The sequence below is a fragment of the Daucus carota genome, chromosome 5 (assembly GCF_001625215.2).
Source record: "Daucus carota subsp. sativus chromosome 5, DH1 v3.0, whole genome shotgun sequence".
Lineage (NCBI taxonomy): Eukaryota > Viridiplantae > Streptophyta > Magnoliopsida > Apiales > Apiaceae > Daucus > Daucus carota.
The window spans coordinates 33,767,607-33,786,570 of record NC_030385.2 but is presented as its reverse complement, the minus strand read 5'-3'; the positions used below and the strand labels follow the sequence as shown (position 1 = coordinate 33,786,570).

Genomic DNA, 18,964 nt, shown 5'->3' with positions numbered 1-18,964 from the left:
ACTATTGCAGGAAGATTGATGACAATTTCACAGTATTGACCGCCAATTCAACCTATAAAAGTAAAATATTCAACGTCTCGTTTTAATTATGCTACAAAACTTAAACAGGTTCAATCAAATTCTGTATGTAGTGAAAGTCAAGAAATTCATTTTCTCTATACAAATTATTAATGATTGATTATCACCATGTCTCTTGAATTAATTCATGATAATAAACAAAAAAGGTTGAATGAGAAAATAAAATGATAATAAACAAAAAAGGTTGAATGAGAAAATAAATAACAAATAAAATAAAACAATCAAACGAAACGGAAACAACGGGAGTGTTTGGAAGTGGGGGTTTTGTGGGTAAGATGAGAGGTTTGAGGTGTTTCAGAGGTTTGATCATTTTAATCCGCTAATGTTAGTGTTTGGTAGTTAGCGGATTAAAATAGAAGTTTGGGTTCAAAAAGCTAGTTTAAGGAGTTTTTTGAGTTAGCGGTTTGGGTATGTGTCACAAAAAACTCATCAAACAGCTATTTATCAAACAGTTCTATAAGAAACTGCTAATTCAATCCGCTAGTAAAAACATATATTTAAATCAGCTAATCAAAACATTTAATTCAATCCGCTAACTGCTAATTCCCAAACTGAGCCAATGTGTATGCTATGTTACTGACAAACGGAGGAAAACTCACAAGTCACAACGCGGCTGTACTATGTTTTTATTGACAACTCAATTACAGTCAGGGAGCACACGCCAGCAGTATAATCGTACACGTGGTATCATCTCATTGGCCTGGCATTTAACTCCATGAATTCCCAACGTAGCGTAGCACAACTGATTTGAATATTCGGATTTATACGCCCCTCATAAAAATTTCACCATATAAAATAGAATAAAATAATATCAGCTGCATATTTTCCATGAAACAAATAAATCTTTCATTTTTATGTGGCCTTCCCTAAATTATATAGCTATCTTCTCCCCCTCCTCTCTCTCTCTCTAAACACTCTCTCTCTCTCTAGATTATCTCTTCGCAAATTCTCTCAACACATCTTCGATTTTTGCCCTAATATCTCAACAATTTTAATACACAATCTCTCTCTCTCTCTCTCTCTCTCTCTCTCTCTCTCTCTCTCTTGTAAAGTGAATTTGATTGTTTAAGGGGATTTGATTCTTGCTGAACTTCGACAAACAAATATAAATTTGTGTGTGTATACCTGTAGAGTTTAATGTTAATTTTGATGAAATGAGAGGAAGTTGTTCCGATGCTTACAAGTAGAAATGGCAATGTCAGGTATATTTTGCTTTGTTTTAATCTACGTTTATATAAATTATTTCAAGTAATTTTATAATCTAGCGAATTTCAATATGCGTGGTGAATTTATGTATTTTTGATGTGGAATTGTGCAGTTTCAGTTGAATGTGTGAATATATGTAAGTTTAGGAAAGGGGAGGGGAGTGGAAAATATGACTGCAGTATTACTTCATGTGCTTCCAAAGCTCCTAGGGCTTTAACTGGTTTTCTTGCCACAACTGCACATTCTTCGGTCTCGACGTTCGGACCGAGGGGAAGAAAATCCGGAATCAAGGTATTTTAATATGATAGAGTACTATTTTTGCTGTGACGGACCTATATGTAATCATGTTCTATAAAATTACATTTACAGCAATGCTTTGTTCTAGCAGATGGCAAGTAGAGAACTGACCATCGCGTAAAACAGTGCACGCATTTGAATTGGCATATTGTTTTTTTCTTCAATTTATATGACATGGCACTTCTCGAGTTAGATAAAAACCTAGAGGCGCGATATCCTGGAAATCATTAATCAACTAATTAACGCGCTGATCTAAATTATTGAAACCAAAGGATGCTGATGAAGATTGAGTTCCTAAGTTTATTAATAGTTGAGTTGTGTTTGCATTTACAGCAATAGCATTGGTTACGGAAATAGTCTTAAAAGTGATATTAACTTGTAGGATTTTGTTTTTCTTGAGGTTTGGAACTACAGTATCATCGCATTATAATTCTGCAAAATTTGATCCACTTCCGTCAGTAATAACTAATAAGTTTACATGGTAGAGGTCATTTGTTTAAATATAAAGATATTCCTGATTATCCATGGCAGCTTTTCTCTGCTTCTCATAAGCTACTTTAATTTCTTTCACTTCTTTCGGTGACAGTTTTTCCACTTATATGCTAGTACAGAACAGCAATCTACACCAATAACTCATTTGAAATATTTAGGGCTTATTGTTATGCATGCGGAAGATATTTCTAGGATTTCTCACTAACAGTAGCTTTTCATTAATATTTGTGTCAGAGATGTGAATCTACCGACTTGGGAGGTTTATTGTCAACTGAATCTTCGCATTTTGTTTCTCAGAACAGCGTCTTAAAATCTAGTAGCCTTCATCATGCTCATGAAAAATGGAAAATGTGCAGTTCTACATCAGAATCATCACAGACGTATGACGAAATTTCACCAGATAGTTTGTGGGAGGTATGGTGTAATTTTCCCTTCTGCCCTTTTTTTTAAAAATCATTTAGTATATTTCCCTTAACAAAAATACCAGATTAAACTAATTATAATAACCTTCTAAAATTTCTGTGTAGTCAGTGCCAAATGATGTGGCATATTGGCTTGTTTGTAGCAACAAAATGTTTATAATCGGTTATTTCTAGCATCTTCCTATATAGTGTACTATGAATTATGCATGTTGTTGCATCAAGTGACTATAAACTTGATATCACAAGAAATGACTGTCTTATATGCCTTCTGAGGGTAAAGTTGAATCTGTCTGAACACAGCTTCTTTATTTTTTTCAAGTACACGGGATGAGCGAATTCATTTTAAAGCAAGCCGTCTACCCTATTTGCCCATAGGTTGTAATATAAAGTGATGCTATTGTTACAGACATTTGATTTTGATAAAAATCTTAGCCTTTGTATGACCATTAGAGGCTGAGGTCTATATATATTTTTTTCGGAGACTTTGTGTAGTACTTCCTGAAATCTAGTTAAACTTATACTGGTTCTGTAGATTATTCATTGGCAGCCCAACCTACCATTAAGCAGTTTACCAGAATCTTCAAATATAAACTTGAGCAAGGCATATTATTATGTTTTGCCTGTAGATAAACTGAAAATCTTCTATTATTTGTTATCATCATGGCGTGAAGGTGCAGAACATTTTGCAAGTGAATATTTGAAGTATATTACTACAAATTTATGCGTGCCCTCGACTCTTTGCAGTCATACTAAGGTGTACATAATATTTTCTTTCAAAGATGATGTTAGAAATTTTCTTTATACCTTGTATATGCCTAAACATGTGGAAAAAACTGAAAGACTCACATAAAAACTGGGACGGGAGGTCAGTTCCTTGTAAATTTAAAATATTGTATTTAGCCTAAATTATTTGTTAGAAGTATTTTGTCAACAAGATCTTGCTACTCATATTTTGACGTCTTTTGTGATTAGAAGTGGTATAGAAACAGGTGTATACTAACTTGACTTCTCTTTTACTGATTACTCAGGGACTTATGCCAGCTATTTCATATCTTCCGCCAGAGGAATTGATATTAGTTCACAGTGCATTGAATGTAAGCTTGTTATTGTTTATGTGCACCATATAACGACTCATATTCATATGTTTGCTTATTATAACTTCTAGATTCTTCAGTTTTATATAACATAATGTTTGATTAGTTGTTAGAAAAGGTAAGGAAATTTGGATTGTAAACAACAGTAATTAAACATGCCTTGTTTTATGTTTACAGCTGGCTTTTGAGGCACACGATGGTCAAAAAAGACGAAGTGGAGAACCCTTTATCATTCACCCGGTTGAAGTTGCACGAATACTGGGAGAACTAGTGAGTTTTGCTCAATGAAGAAGTTGCACTTGAATTGTGTTCACAGGGTCTCAAAGATTATAATATCTGCATGCTTCAGTATTTAAACGTATACTCTATATACTTGCCTTCCAGGAATTGGATTGGGAATCAATAGCAGCTGGTTTATTGCACGATACAGTAGAGGACACCAATGTTGTCACATTTGAAAGGATAGATAAAGAATTTGGTGAAACTGTTCGCCACATTGTAGAAGGGGAGACAAAGGTGTTATTTATTTCATGCACTTTACATTAAAAAGTAAAAACAATTGACAATACCAGTTATTGAGGTGTATGAGTATGACGATGAATTATGAATATCAATGAGAGTGAGTGGTGAGCCCTGAAAAAGTCGATTAAGTTTGACAATTAGTTGAAAAATAAATGATTTTGTAAGTGGTCCACATTCTTAGGTAGTTAATAGTAGACAGGGTAAGTGGGGATAAATAGATGAATATTTTTTCCTTCCAGAACTTGTGACAAATTGATGAGATGTATTTAATGGAAACTGTGGCAAATAAAGGGACCAGTAGTTTGTGCTGGATCATTGACTTTCATATGAAATTGTTGCTATAGAGCTGCTGACACTATGCTTGTTTATTTGGTAATTAAGGTATCAAAGCTGGGAAAACTCAAATGTAAGAGCGACAGTGATTCAGTGCAAGATGTGAAAGCAGATGACCTAAGACAGATGTTTTTAGCTATGACTCAAGAGGTATTATGTGCATAACAATCTATGATTGTGTACAGGTTTATGGCAACAGCTACTTTTAAATTTAACCATTTACTTTTTCAGGTTCGTGTCATTATCGTCAAATTAGCTGATAGATTACACAACATGCGGACTCTTTCTCACATGCCACCACATAAGCAGGTGGTGTAGCATTTTAGCATGATATCTCTACTTTTTTTATCTTAATTATGTTCAGTTTATTGTATACAGCAAAGTTTTTGTGTTTGCTCTTAACATTAATATATTGTGTCCAGACCAGTATTGCAATGGAGACTTTGCAGGTCTTTGCACCTTTAGCAAAATTGCTGGGAATGCACCAGATAAAGGTAATTTTATTCTTCTTTTCATGATTTTATATTTAGGAGCCAGGGATTTTGTGATCTTTTTATACTATCAATCAAAACATTGGCATTTGTGTCGCACTTTCTTACGTTTTGGAAGTTATTCAATATTGTAGAACAGAAGTAACCTAGATGATGCCACTGTTAGGGGTTTTATACGTAAAATGTATGTTTATATAATATTTTTTTGCAAGTTTCATATGAAATGTGAAGAAAAATTTAGCATCTTTATATTAATAGAGAAGAAGTCAGAGTTAGTGTAGATTAGTTGATGTAATGAAATGTGTGTGTGAATACTCTACAGTCTTACACTATCCTGTGGCAGCTTTCAGATGTTGAATAATAAAAATGCATCCATTGCATAATCCGTATATTGTGCACTTAGGTCAATCCATGAATAATATGTTTCCTTCCGAGAATCAGCCTGTCACCTGAGTCGAAACTACTTTGTGTTAATATTTCCAAATGAGCTACTTGTCACTTGGTTACCATCTGCTTTACCTGTATTTTCTTAGATAATTATAATTGTACTGATATAATGATGATTGTATTTACCATTTTCTCGTCACAGTCTGAACTTGAAAACCTGTCCTTTATGTACACTAATGCTCAAGACTATGCTAAGATCAAGAGAAGAGTTGCTGAACTCCTCAAAGAACATGAGAAGGAACTCGTAGAGGTACATACACTCTCTTTATGCTTGTGCTTATCACATATTGAATTTTTTTGTCATTGCAAATCAACCATATGGTGCGGGAAATATCATGATTTACTGAATAGCGGTGTGCAACTATGTATAACGCCAGTCACACATGCTTATTAGACTCTTCTTTGTGCTAGGCAAATAAAATCTTGATTAAGAAGATTGAGGATGATCAGTTCCTAGACATGATGACAATTAAAACTGAAGTTAGGTCTGCCTGTAAGGAGCCATACAGGTATATCTGAAACTGTTTTTGTTCATTTCTTAATAATGTCTTTTATCTGCCTACTGAGTTGCTGTATCGGTTTGCTCCAGCCCATGCATTTTGTATGTGTTAAATTTTAGAGGCGTTCTGCATTAGGCAGCACTTGTCTACGGACAATGGATAGTTATCTCTAAAGCTATCGCTAATTTGCCAGCAAACAAACTAGTCATCGATAGCAGTGGCACACCTGATTTAAATTCGATGGTGGACAATGTTATGCTATTACGATGAAGTTGGTTTTTCCTTTGAAATAGACAAAATGCAATGTCATAAATATTTTAATTGTCAAGTGTCACCAAGTCCAGGTCATATTTTCTGATAAATGGTTGGCTGAGCAGGATGATTTGAGGAAAATTCAAGTATTTATAAGAACATACATCCAATTTTTCTTAAGATTGTGTTTTAGTATCTTAATTATTATTTTTAGTGTGCAGCACATTACTATATTCATAAAAGGTGTTTGTATGACTTTCTTTGAATTTCTAACTTCTTAAAAAGTTTATGTAAAGTTGCAAAGTAAGATAAATTTTTGAGCACATCTGTTACAGAGACCTAGTTTTGCCGTGGGTACACTTCCAGAAGTATGATTGTGCAAACATATATTGTGTTCTGTGGTATCTCTTGCATGAGTAAAATATATGCATGTATTTTCTAATGCCTTTTACTTGGTTCAACATTATTTTTTTTGGACGGTTTTTGAGGAGGATTTTTTAAACATCCACTACTCTTCACTTTGAATCATTGCAGTATCTATAAAGCTGTTCTCAAATCCAAAGGCTCCATTTATGAAGTCAATCAAATAGCACAGGTTTGTTATACCTGAATTCCATGGCTGTAATTAGAAACTCTGGTATGATTTCCTTACTAATAATACGTTTCATCATTTGTATCACCAGCTTCGGATCATTATAAAGCCAAAGCCATGCATAGGTGTAGGGCCTTTGTGTAGTGCACATCAGGTATGTTAATAACTCAGGTCCAAACCTATTCATTACTTGTAGCTCTTAAATAAGAAAACAAAATTAATATAAGCTCATTTCTATATATTTATTCTGCGTCTTTGAAATTATAACATCATTATTTCTTGTTTTCCAGATTTGCTATCATGTGCTTGGTCTGGTACATGGAATCTGGACCCCTATTCCTCGAGCTGTGGGTATCTTGCTCTTATCACCTTTGCTAATGTCTAGTATATATAGCTACTTATTTTCATATGTCTCTTAAAAATTAATAGGGAATTTAGTTAAACTTCTGTAACAGATGAAGGATTACATTGCAACCCCAAAACCAAATGGTTATCAGAGTCTTCATACAACTGTAATTCCATTTCTGTATGAAAGCATGTTTCGGCTGGAGGTTCAGGTATTTTCTGGGAACCTAATTTGTTTCCAATAATACTTGATTCGTTGAAGTACTATGAAATGTACTGCTATATGTGTTGAATGCACTCGGTAATTTGGTTTTTCCCTATCTCTTTCGACTTTCTTACAAGTTCATTTTTTTTTTGTTTTTTGAATAGATAAGAACTGAAGAAATGGATTTAATAGCAGAGAGGGGAATTGCTGCTCACTACAGTGGAAAAGTATTTGTTAATGGGTTGGTAAAACATACTATACCAAACGGTAGAAGTTTAAGAAGTAAAACAGTGAGTCTCAACAATGCAAGTGTTGCTCTTAGGGTATGATTTTTGAATGCTTAGTATTATATGTTTTCTTTTAAGAGATTGCTGCCCACTGGACTTGTATATGATCAACTCCTACTTTGTCCTTCCAGATTGGTTGGCTTAATGCAATCAGAGAATGGCAGGAAGAGTTTGTTGGAAACATGAGCTCGAGGGAGTTTGTAGACACCATCACCAGAGACCTTTTAGGTAGCCGTGTCTTTGTATTTACGCCACGAGGAGAGGTGAAAGACTGATCTTGTTTAACATTTAATGAATTTATCTGTTAACCCCCCAGCTCTCCACCAACTTAAGTGTTTTAAATTGTATTACTTACAGATTAAAAATCTTCCAAAGGGAGCAACAGTTATTGACTATGCATACATGATACACACTGAAATTGGTAACAAAATGGTGGCTGCGAAGGTATTATTCTGCTTTATGGGGAAGGGATCTATCCTTGACAAACAGAGTATTAGTTAATATTATTCTTGTGCTAAATAACAAAGTATCATTTCAAGTCTTTTTATTTTTGCAGGTTAATGGTAATCTGGTAACTCCTTTACATGTGCTTGCAAATGCTGAGGTGGTGGAAGTAATAACCTATAATGTGAGTTTCATTTCCCATATTTTTCTCCATAAATCAAAACACGTTCTCTCCTTTTTCTCCCCGGTAACAGTTATTGTTCACGAAATGGGTACAAGTGTTTGAGAACCGTTTAGTTTACCTTTGAGGGTTGGCTCTTGGGCTGAATGAGTTGTCAAAATACATCAGAACAGAACAAGTATTGAAGTACTAGCCATGTATTTTGTGGAAGCTACAAACCATCTTAGTAACATGTGCACTAAATAATGTGATAAAAAGTATCTCTAAGCCATTTTTTTTATTTGGAAAGCCTTTGTAAGAAAAGTGTAAATAAATTTATGTGATTTTTTATTTTGGAACTAGAGTGTTGTGAACTGTTGCTTTAGAAACGTTATAGTTATCTGAACTTTCATGATAGCTTGGTAAAAGACTTCTCCTGTGAAAAGAGTGGTCCAGCACCCTTTGTCAGGCATATTCTTAATTTATACTGGACTCCTTTTTATAGCTAGCAAACTGCATTTTACAGGCACTCTCTAGCAAGTCTGCTTTTCAGAGGCATAAGCAGTGGCTACAGCATGCAAAAACACGTAGTGCAAGACACAAGATTATGAAAGTAAGGTTGTCAATATATATTGAATATAGATAACTTTGTACCCTGACTCTTTACTAATAAAAACTTGATGTTCCATTCAGTTTTTAAAAGAGCAGGCTGCTTTATCTGCATCCGAGTTAACAGCCGACTCAGTAAATGAATTTGTTGCTGATTCTGAAGAGGAGGATTGTGTAGAAGAAGTTTCGGATTATTCTAAAGGGAGTAAATACACATGGGAAAAAATCCTAAGGAATGTGATGAAATTAACGTCTTCAAAATTAAGTGAGGAAGATGTTTTTAAAGTTGAAAATGGCAGTGTCAAAGTTCCTAAGTTAAATGGAAACCATAGCAAGCATATGCAGCATGTGAGTCTAAAAGCAAAAGGAGAGTTGCTATCACAAGGAAATGGTGTTGCTGAGATGATACTTGCTAATATTCCGATGTACAAGGAAGTACTGCCTGGTTTAGAGAACTGGCGAGCTTCCAAAGTTGCATCGTGGGACAAACTTGAAGGGCACTCTGTCCAGTGGTTTTGTGTGGTGTGTATAGATCGAAGAGGTATGTTCATGCTCTGTCTTTTCAGGATGCGATGATATTATGCCAACTGTGTTTTGATGTCCTTGAAATTGCAATAATAAAAAACTGTTGCTATACTAAATTTCAATTTCTTTTTCCTTTTTTTTTATAATATTTTCCAGGCATGATGGCTGACATTACAGTGTTGTTGGCTGATATAGGCATCACAATATGCTCTTGTGTGGTGAGTAAGATTGCTTAGAACTACCAGGTATCGATTATGTTTTTCTTTTGAAGTTCCCGAAGCTAATATATCCATTTTGGAGTTTTCAGGCTGAGGTTGACAGAGGAAGAGGAATGTCTGTCATTTTATTTCAGATAGAAACAAACCTGGACAGTCTGGTAAGTGTAGCAAATGTGTGCATATATGAAATGATGTTATTTATGATTGCCTCTGACATATATCCTTATGCAGGTAAGTCTTTGTTCAAAAGTAGATCTAATTCTTGGTGTTTTGGGATGGTCAACGGGTTGTAGCTGGCCCGGCACAACAGAAAATCATCAGATTCGAGAATGTTGATAAATTGTTGGGTCTTCGCCAAGCTAGCACAGGCTTGGTATGCAGTTTTGTCCCCTGGAAATGAGTTTTTTTTTTTGTAGTTGTTTTGTATAGGTCGAAAACAACAAAATAAATACTAAGCCAATGATCAAGGGTGGGTTGTGAGGACTGTATATATTGAGAAGAGTGATAGTATGAAGTATACATGTACAGGCAAGGTACCTGCAAGTTTTAGTATAACATTAAATATGAAGGTAACGAAGGTGTAAAAGATCACCATATACGTAGCATATTTTGTTCATGTTTCTTTATCAGCTGGCGAGCCCAGTTATCCTGGCCGATGTTTTGAATTCTGAAATTCTGGCAGACCTCTAGATTATGAGGTTGTCAACTAAAAAATATACAATACTTGGTAGTTCTATTATTTTAGTTAAAAAGTATGAAGTAGTGAATTTTGTGATGGAGGTTAAGAAAACCAGGTCTGATTGGATACAAGTATAACTATCACTAGCTGCTTCTAAACCAACTAATATCATACTAATACTATATATCATTGTGACGTACATCAGTGTTGGATACATCTGGTTTACTCGGAGCCCACTTTTTTTCTTCATGCTCAAACCTATCAAACAGCATAAGAAGATAGCATGTAACTGGAACTTTACGGATAAACGACCTCGACCTCGGTTATATTATTGATTCGACTTGTACATATAAAAGAATAGCTCATTGTTCTTTAAGCTGATGAAAAATCAAAAGCTATTCACTCCAGATGATATTCGAAGGAAGCGAAGTGGCTCAGTTGAGATGTGGAAAGCAAGAGTAGGAGCAGAAACGGCACCAGTAATGCCAGAAACCAAAACTTCAGGTTGAAAAAATTTGTTGGCTGCTTTAGTGTTGCTGTGTCTGCTGATAACTTACCTGTATAAGCCATCTCAGAACCGTCTCTGTCGTCATCTTCTAGCTTATGGCTGTTGAACTTGACATAACTATCACTATCTTCCTCTTCAATTTCCTTCAAGTCCTGCTGCTTATTACCCTGCATATCTCTTACTTTCTGTGAAAATTCTAGCTCCGACTCATCTGGCCAGATAGCCTCTGCGGTGGAGTCCAGGGAGGAGTCTCCTGTTGTTTCTGAACTTTCCTCAACATCGTCCTCTTCTGTGTTATTGTCAATGTCTTCTTCTTCTTCATCATAATCATCTTCCACACCTTCGTCATTTTCAGTTTCTTTTCCGCCAATATTATCATTATCATAGTCAAGATCTTTCTGTGGCAAGTGCAGATTGTTTTCTACTTCAAAGTTCTCTCTTTGGGTTATCTCAACTGCTTCCACTTCTTTGCTGTCATCATTATTATCTTCTTCTTCACTTAAGTTTGTTGGCTGAGCAGTATCCACAAGACTCGTGTTAAGTGTTTCTTCTTCTTTGGCAGCAGCATTGTCACCGCCGTCATCACAGATCTGTGTTTCATCATTTTGTGCAGACTTAGCTGTGGACTTGTTTTCTAACATCATCTGGCAAGCAAAGGCTTCCTCAGCTAATCCATCTTTTTCCACAGGGTTAATGACTCCCACGTGTAGAGTTGTTTCTGCGGAATCATACTTGTGAAAATTTTCAGGTTTGGAAAGAGATGGGCTGTCAAGGGGTGGGAAGGAGAATTCTGGTACTTCGAAGCCATTATGTTGAAATGAATTGATCTCTGGTAAAAAATTACCAGAATCATACTTCTCCTCATTTTCAATGATGTGGATCTTTTGAAATTCCTCCCCTGGTTGCATTTGTTGGTCATTTTCTACTGAAATCTCATCTGCTTCCTCAGATATATCATTGCCGTTTTCTTTGCAAATCTTGTAGTATTCTTTGTTGTCTCCATTTGCTTCAACCAATTCTGTTTGTTCCTTATCTTTTACTTGGCTCTCATCTTCTTGAACTGCTGCCTCATTCGCATCATCTCCTCTCAATATCTTTGTATCTTCGACGACTAAATGGTCCTCGGAAAGGTCATTATCTCCAGGTTTTATGACTGATGAACTGTCTGTCAGTGGCAGCAGCAATTCTGGTTCTTTTGAATCACAAGTTTCAATTTTATTTTCCATGAGTACTGTACCAGCAGAACAGAGAGTGTCTTGATCTCCATACATGGCGGTGACCTCTAATTCTTCACTCAAAATTATCTCATCTGCAGCAACAACTTCCCCTACCAATTCTTCATGTTTCTCAGTAATGATCCCAGCATCATCATCACATTCTTCCCCTCTCATATGTAGTTTGTCATCTGGTCTGGCCTGATCCACCACAGCTGCTTCAACTGGTTCTTCCCTTTCCTCGAGGATACTCTCTCCATTTCCATCACATTCATCATCAAGCTTATGAGAGTCATCATAAATTCCTACAGGTTGATTAGTCTGACCTCCCTCAACAAGTATTTCCCCTCTATCAATTATAGTCATTCCATTACCATCACATTCTTCCTCTTGCTTACGTGCTTTTTCATCTAATCCAAGCTGATCAGTGGCATGAGATGCCTTAACCTGTTCTTGGTTATTTCCTTCAATTCTTTGTTGAACTTGCCAATCATTATTTGCATCAGCTACCTGATTGCAATCAGCTGTCATTGTTTCTTCATCAACTTCCTCTGGTGACTCATTCTTCTCATTTACCTCCTCTGGCTTCAGGAGCAGCAAGCTACCATCAACCGGAACCAGAAATTCCTCTTTACTGATACTGGATTCATCGCCAGAGGCGCCATCCCTAGCCTTTTCCTCATTATCCACCTCTTCATCGTTTCCAACAATAATTTCTTTGTTCTCATCCTGAAATGGCGATGAAAATGTTACAAATAAACTGCACACACTCATCAGTATATTAATGTTAGTAAATGATCCTGATCTAGTGTTAGAATATAATATGATCCTGGTAATCCCTATTCCCAATATCTTGAGGTTTTTGGAGAACTGATCACTTAACATCTAGCAACCTACCATGATCAAGAACTCTATACTAATTGCTGATAGAATATAATATGCATGTCATTTATGTTCTAATAGGATATTAATATTTACTCATCAACTACATTCAGCTTGCAAAAATGATAAAGATTTGGAATCAGAATTGTAAATGTTACCAACAAAATCTTTCTGCAGACTTCGTCTTGAGTGGCTACTGTCCCACTGCTGGTGACAAACAAGACATGACAAATCTTAATTTCACATATGATTAAAAGGGTGCATGGAAAGTGAATTCAACATCTCTCAAACCTGGCAGAATGATCCTGTTGATTATCAGCATGAGGTGACAGAGAATCTTGAACAAGAAAAGAAAGGCCTTCACCTCCTAAAATTTCATGATCCTGCTTCACTATGCACTTCTTCAATGAATCCTCCTGCTTATTTTTCTCCGATTTTTGTTTTCTTTTAAATGCAAATGTTGTGACAAGTGCCAGCGCTCCGCCTAGCAAAACCATTCCGGCAAGGCCAGCACCACCTCCTCCTCCGGCGCCTCGGGCTACTAGCTTAACAGACATGTTTTTCTTCTTCAAATTTTGTTGGTTGGTGTCCATGGCAATTGTGTGGTTGATAAGGGAGTGGGGGTTGAATGATGTTGAAAAAGAATTAGTTTTGCATGAAAGAAAAGTGCAACAGAAAGAAGAGTAGATGAGAAATAGTAGGCTAGTTCCAGTATAATCACACTATTATTGTGGAATGTCATTTGGTGGAGCTTCCTTTGTAGATTGACTCGGACGCCTCTTTTGACATTTTATTTCTCAGACTAATAATAATATAATATCAAATATTTTTTAAAGAGCGAAGTATAAATTGGTGGCCGAATATTATCTTTTTTTTTAATTTTGGTGATCGGAATTTCAAATCAAGACCACTTTTTAAGAAAAAATATTAATTCAAAAGGTGATCCTAGTCATTTCTTTGAAATATAAGAACAAAAATTGTTTTATTTTTAAATTTTAAAATAGAATAAAGTTACTTCATCATTTTGTATTTTAGAATTATTCAAACCAGGATCAAAAATAAGACAAAGAGGGTAGGTTGAAACCAAAAACAAAAAGGAGAAAACAGCTTGTGTGGTGTTAAACAGGGTGGGACTACACCATTTACTTCTTCATCTGTAATGATATCCAAATGGTGCTTACTGGTAAGACCAGAATCCATTTTGGCATTTTGTTGGTGCAAATGTTCCACCTCTGCTTTCGGGATCTTATAATTTTGGACTTGGAGTATAGCCACAAATTTTAATGAGTTATGTCAAGTGTAGGGCTGTAAATCGATACGGACTATCCGGTGTCTCGGCTCATATCCGACTCGAAAATATGATACATATCTCATATCCGTTTTGAAAACGATCCAAATCTGGCGGAAAAATTAAGCCCGTATAATATATGATCCCGGATACGAGCACACCTATATCCGTTCAGATTCAGTCTCATATAATTTTTCATAATATGATCCTACCCGAATAACCGAATATGATCCACGGTTCATATTCGATTCAAACTCATATACATATTATATTTTAACACCATCATATTTGTAAGTAAATAGTCATGGTTTTATAAAATTTTAATATCTTATTTAAGTTTATCTTCATAAAATATGATTTATTTAATGTGATCATACTTATTATCTTCATATATATCTAATAAATGATATATACCAACATATAACTATAAGTTTTAATTTAAAATTATGATTCTTTATAATATTATGTTTACTTAGACTAAATGATAATTATTTGAACAACTGAAATAATAATGATATTTAGTGTTAGTGGATCATATCCGGCTCATATTCGATGGATCATAAACTACCCGGTTAAAAAATTAAAAATACGATACTGGATCATATCCGGTTCAGATCCGAATCTCAAATACCCGGGATTGGTTTATATCCGAATAAAACGATCCCGGACCCAAATCTGGACAAGCTAAAAATAATATGATCCGGTACTTGAGCAGAGGGGTACCCGGGATCACCCGGATCATTTTACAGCCCTAGTCAAGTGGCACACGATAAGCACAGAATTTTATATGTTTGCGAGATTTTGATTGATCGGATGGTTGTATAAATAGGGGGTCCATCATCATTACGATATGAGAGCCAATAAAAATGAGTCAAACTTATATAAAATTCCGCGCTCAGCATAGAAAAACCGAATTTCAATATTCTAATCTTACTTATTTTAATTATCATAGTACATGATTTAGACCATGTTTGAAAGTTAAAGGTTTGGGGCAAAATTAGAGGTTTGAGGTGTTTTAGAGATCTGACCACTAAAATAAGCTAATACTCCCTCCATCCCAATTTAGATGAGCCTTTTGCTCATTTTACACATATCAAGAAGTATTAAATGGTTGTTTCTTTTTCCTCCTTTGCCCATATTTATTGTGTTGACTTCTTATTGTAGTATTAGCTAGTGGTATATTGGAATAATAAATATAAGAGGATAAAGATGGAAGATGGTTGATAAATATGCATTGAAAAGGGAGAAGCTCAACTATTTTGAGATAAAAAAATTTCTCAAAAGGCTCATCTAATTTGGGATGGAGGGAGTATTAGTGTTTGGTAATTAGCGGCGGATTGAAATAGATATTTGAATCCAAAAAGCTAATTTTGAAAAAGCTATCTTGAGGAGCTTCTTGGATTAGCGGTTTTAGTTTGTGTCAGAAAAAACTAATCAATCAGCTATTTACCAAACAGTTTTACGAGAAACAGCTAATTCAATCCACTAGTCAAAACATGTAATTCAATCAGCTAGTCAAAACAGCTAATTCGATCCGCTAACTGTTAACCGCTATTTCTCAAACAGGGCCTTAAACTCTCTGGTCTCAACAGAAGACAATAACGTGGACTTGGGAGGGATGGAATACAGAAACTCAGTTTGCTGCCTCCCACAAAATTAGCCCACCTGTTAATTGTTCGTTGATCCTGACTAGGTATAGTAATCAGACAATTCGATAAAGTTTTAAGAACAAAATCATTCAGGGGTCGTTTGGTTCATGGGTTTCTGAAATCAGGTATGGGGTTTATCCAATCCAAACTCATACCTGGTGTTTGATTGAGAAAAACAAAATCAGAAACTCATAGCTTAAACCCTAAGGTATGGGTTTTTGATAGCCAAGTGGGGAGGTGGGTATGAGATGGAGGTATGAGATGCATTTATTTTTTATTTTTTTTGTCTCTATTTAAGTAATGAAATATTAATGTTCGATACCAAATTAAATCAATCATGCAAAAATATATGACAATAATAATTTTATTAATATTTTTAATTAATAAATATTAATAACTTATTTTTTTACACTGAAAAAAAAACATTAAATCCCTCGTGTCTATAATACTATCTTATTTTATTATTGTAATATTATTCATATATGAGATTTGATATATTATTTAAAATAAATATACATATGTCTAAATCATATATATGAGAAAATATATTATTAAAAATTATTTTTCGTTTACAATTAATTCTCACATATAAGCAATTAAACACTTAATTTAAGATAACATAAACGTACCATTATATATAATTATGATATATAAACATTATTATAAATTTAAATATCATCTTTCAACTACTAGCATATGCACATTTCAAATATAGAAAATTATTCGATATAAATATTTTCTTTTCAATTAAAAGTTCTCTCGCCATGGCCTAACGGCCATAACTCGATCTCTAATAATAAATTAAATATTATTATATTCTAGAAAAAATTGAAATTCTTGATTTATTTATATTCCTAAACAAGTAGCATTACTATTTAATTTCTCATGATTCATATTATTTCAATATTTTTATTAAAAAATTATTTATCATAATAAAATAATTAAAATAATATATAATTTAATTTATGTTTTAACATTTTGTTTAAAAATTGAATATTATCTTTTATCTAAGGATATAACATAATTTCCAAAAATAAAAAATTGTTCAATATAAAGCTACTCAAATATTTATATTATTTTAGTAGTGTAAATATAAGTGAGATTCGGTTTATCCAACCCGTAAAGAACTTATTACTCAACGTCTCAGTTATAAGTTAGAATCTGAGAAGTTGAAATTTAGTAACATATTTTTGTTTTTTAAATTTGATTACACAAAAACGTATAGATTCATTTTAAAATATAATTCCTGTCAAAAAAAATTTAAAATATAATTTATAATATTTTATGATTATAAAGATAATTTTTAAAAATATAATTTATAATATTCAATTTTAAAATTTAATATTATACTCCATTTGCAAATATATTATAGTTTTTTAATATTATTGTTTAATTTGTTATAATTCATATTATTACAACAACTAATATTATTGTTAATTTATAATTTTTAAATTTATACACGAAATTTCTGGTCTCGGATAAATCAATGAGATTGAAATTAAAGATATTATCAGTTTATTAGGGAGCTGAGCGAAAATTTTAAATTAAAAAAAGATATCCAGATATATAAATTAAAAATTGATTTTCACTTAAAAATAAATCTCACTAATAAACAATAAATATTTGTTTTAGTAAATCAGACGACCTCTGATAGTGAATGTCGGTAAAATAACGAGTTTCACTATTTTCATTTTTTTATTTGACGTTTTGATTGACATATATTTTTAAGTTTTTTATTCATAATCAAAATTATGAATAAAAATTATTGATGGGGTAATTAAGATTATTATTTTTTTTCAATTTTTTTGTTATGAATAAAAATATAAACACAAAATTTTTTAATTTAAATAAAATCAATCAAAAATAATATCATTATCCGATAAAAAAAGTTAAAAAAAGGGGTTAGTAAATGGAAGTACGCAAATCACTGATTTAGCGGAGGATATGGAAGCAAAAGAACACTGATATTACGATGATTATTCTGTATTAAATGATCTCACACAAAACTAGACCTGATTACAGGTAGTGCACAGAAAAATAAGAGGGATAGTAGGGTAATTTCCGTGATTTGCATTTAGCAATTTTGAATTGCATTTAGCAATCATGCCCAGGAAATCGTCCAAAACTTTTGCCGCCCGTGCAGTGACATTTGCGTGATAGTAAAGAGAAAATTGTTTTATACACGTACAAAATACTTATTATTTAAATTAAAGAAAAATTAGATTAAAATATATATATTATTTAAATATTTAAATAATATGACTATTAATTATTTAAATATTTAGATGATTTAATAATACATTAGTAAAATATATAGAGAGTTAATGGAAAAGAATATAAAAAAATTAAAAGAAATTATAGGAAAAATCATCTTTATCAACTTTATACTTCTCCCTCCTACAATTTTTAAGAGTGCATATGGTTCTTGCGCCCGGCCTAGAGGGACGGCGAGCTGGCGACCACCCAGGCCCTATACATATATTAAGGTTTAATATAGGCTTTGTCCAACTACTCACGAATGTTTGTTATTATGTACTACTCCCTCTGGTTTTTAATATATGACGTTTGATTTTTTCCCACACACTTTTAAGTGCTTTGATCGGGTAGTTAAAAGTATTATTTTTGAAATTTTCTTGTGTTGAATAAAAATATGTAATCAAAATTTTAATTCACAAAAAAAATCAGTTGAAAATAATAAGTTTTACTACCCGGTCAACCCACCTAAAGATACGTGCACAAGTCAAAAATGTCATATAAAATAAACAGAGGGAGTATTATATTGTTTTTCAAATTCCACTTCTTGAATATAATTAATAGTGATGTTAAAGTATGCGATTAATATTGGATCACCCAGCTAGTTTTTTTTTGGAAAAAAAGAGATGATTCAATAAATAACAGTCATACGGCAACTACAAGAATGATCGAGTCGAAAAAACATAGAATAGATTAACACGCCTGTCTTCATAACCAAGATGAGACAAATAAGAGATGTTGAAATTGACGATGGTCTATTTATAGATCTTTGCTCTGTGTTCACCATCTTTTTCAAAAATCCGTTTGAGCTATCAACCACAAATGCAATTCCCGGAAGGCTTTTATCGAAATCCAAACCAACTCTCATAGAAGAAGAGAAAAATCGCACGCTTTCACTAGGGAGAGAAATCAAAATAACACACGAGAGAAAATTCAACTGCAAACTAAAATGATTAGGTTTGCACCACGAAC

The 18,964-nt window shown here is 33.6% G+C and overlaps 2 protein-coding genes across 4 annotated transcripts; one reads left to right on the top strand and one right to left on the bottom strand.

Annotated features, from left to right (window-relative positions):
* Positions 1-953: 953 nt before the first annotated feature.
* On the top strand, positions 954-10,135 carry LOC108223002 (putative GTP diphosphokinase RSH1, chloroplastic). 2 transcript variants are annotated; one of them, XM_017397031.2, is made up of 24 exons: positions 954-1,280; positions 1,397-1,575; positions 2,371-2,487; positions 3,524-3,589; positions 3,767-3,859; positions 3,974-4,105; positions 4,493-4,594; positions 4,676-4,753; positions 4,867-4,938; positions 5,525-5,632; positions 5,794-5,891; positions 6,669-6,729; positions 6,818-6,880; positions 7,017-7,073; positions 7,182-7,283; positions 7,441-7,599; positions 7,695-7,826; positions 7,921-8,007; positions 8,120-8,191; positions 8,694-8,780; positions 8,861-9,317; positions 9,458-9,519; positions 9,609-9,677; positions 9,751-10,135. In XM_017397031.2, the coding sequence occupies exons 1-24, from the start codon at positions 1,268-1,270 to the stop codon at positions 9,853-9,855; spliced, it is 2,571 nt and encodes an 856-aa protein (XP_017252520.1). In that variant the 5' UTR covers positions 954-1,267; the 3' UTR covers positions 9,856-10,135. The 2 variants fall into 2 exon arrangements, with proteins under 2 accessions (XP_017252520.1, XP_017252519.1); XM_017397030.2 differs by having other exon boundaries at positions 1,134-1,280; positions 2,308-2,487; positions 9,751-10,021.
* Positions 10,136-10,494: 359 nt separating this feature from the next.
* On the bottom strand, positions 10,495-13,544 carry LOC108223003 (uncharacterized). Of its 2 annotated transcripts, none has more exons than XM_017397032.2 (3): positions 13,094-13,544; positions 12,961-13,009; positions 10,495-12,649 (listed from the first exon to the last, which is right to left on the bottom strand). In XM_017397032.2, the coding sequence occupies exons 1-3, from the start codon at positions 13,393-13,395 to the stop codon at positions 10,598-10,600; spliced, it is 2,403 nt and encodes an 800-aa protein (XP_017252521.1). In that variant the 5' UTR covers positions 13,396-13,544; the 3' UTR covers positions 10,495-10,597. The 2 variants fall into 2 exon arrangements, with proteins under 2 accessions (XP_017252521.1, XP_017252522.1); XM_017397033.2 differs by having other exon boundaries at positions 12,961-13,006.
* Positions 13,545-18,964: the final 5,420 nt, after the last annotated feature.

Bases quoted from the DNA above. Each gene is read 5' to 3' on its own strand.
- LOC108223003 (XM_017397032.2), bottom strand. From the start codon at position 13,395: ATGGACACCAACCAACAAAATTTGAAGAAGAAAAACATGTCTGTTAAG. The intron at 13,010-13,093 runs GTTTGAGAGATG...GTTTGTCACCAG, and splicing joins CAACAGGATCATTCTGCCAG to CAGTGGGACAGTAGCCACTC. The intron at 12,650-12,960 runs GTAACATTTACA...TCGCCATTTCAG, and splicing joins TCTGCAGAAAGATTTTGTTG to GATGAGAACAAAGAAATTAT.
- LOC108223002 (XM_017397030.2), top strand. The intron at 8,781-8,860 runs GTAAGGTTGTCA...TGTTCCATTCAG, and splicing joins CAAGACACAAGATTATGAAA to TTTTTAAAAGAGCAGGCTGC. The intron at 9,318-9,457 runs GTATGTTCATGC...AATATTTTCCAG, and splicing joins GGTGTGTATAGATCGAAGAG to GCATGATGGCTGACATTACA.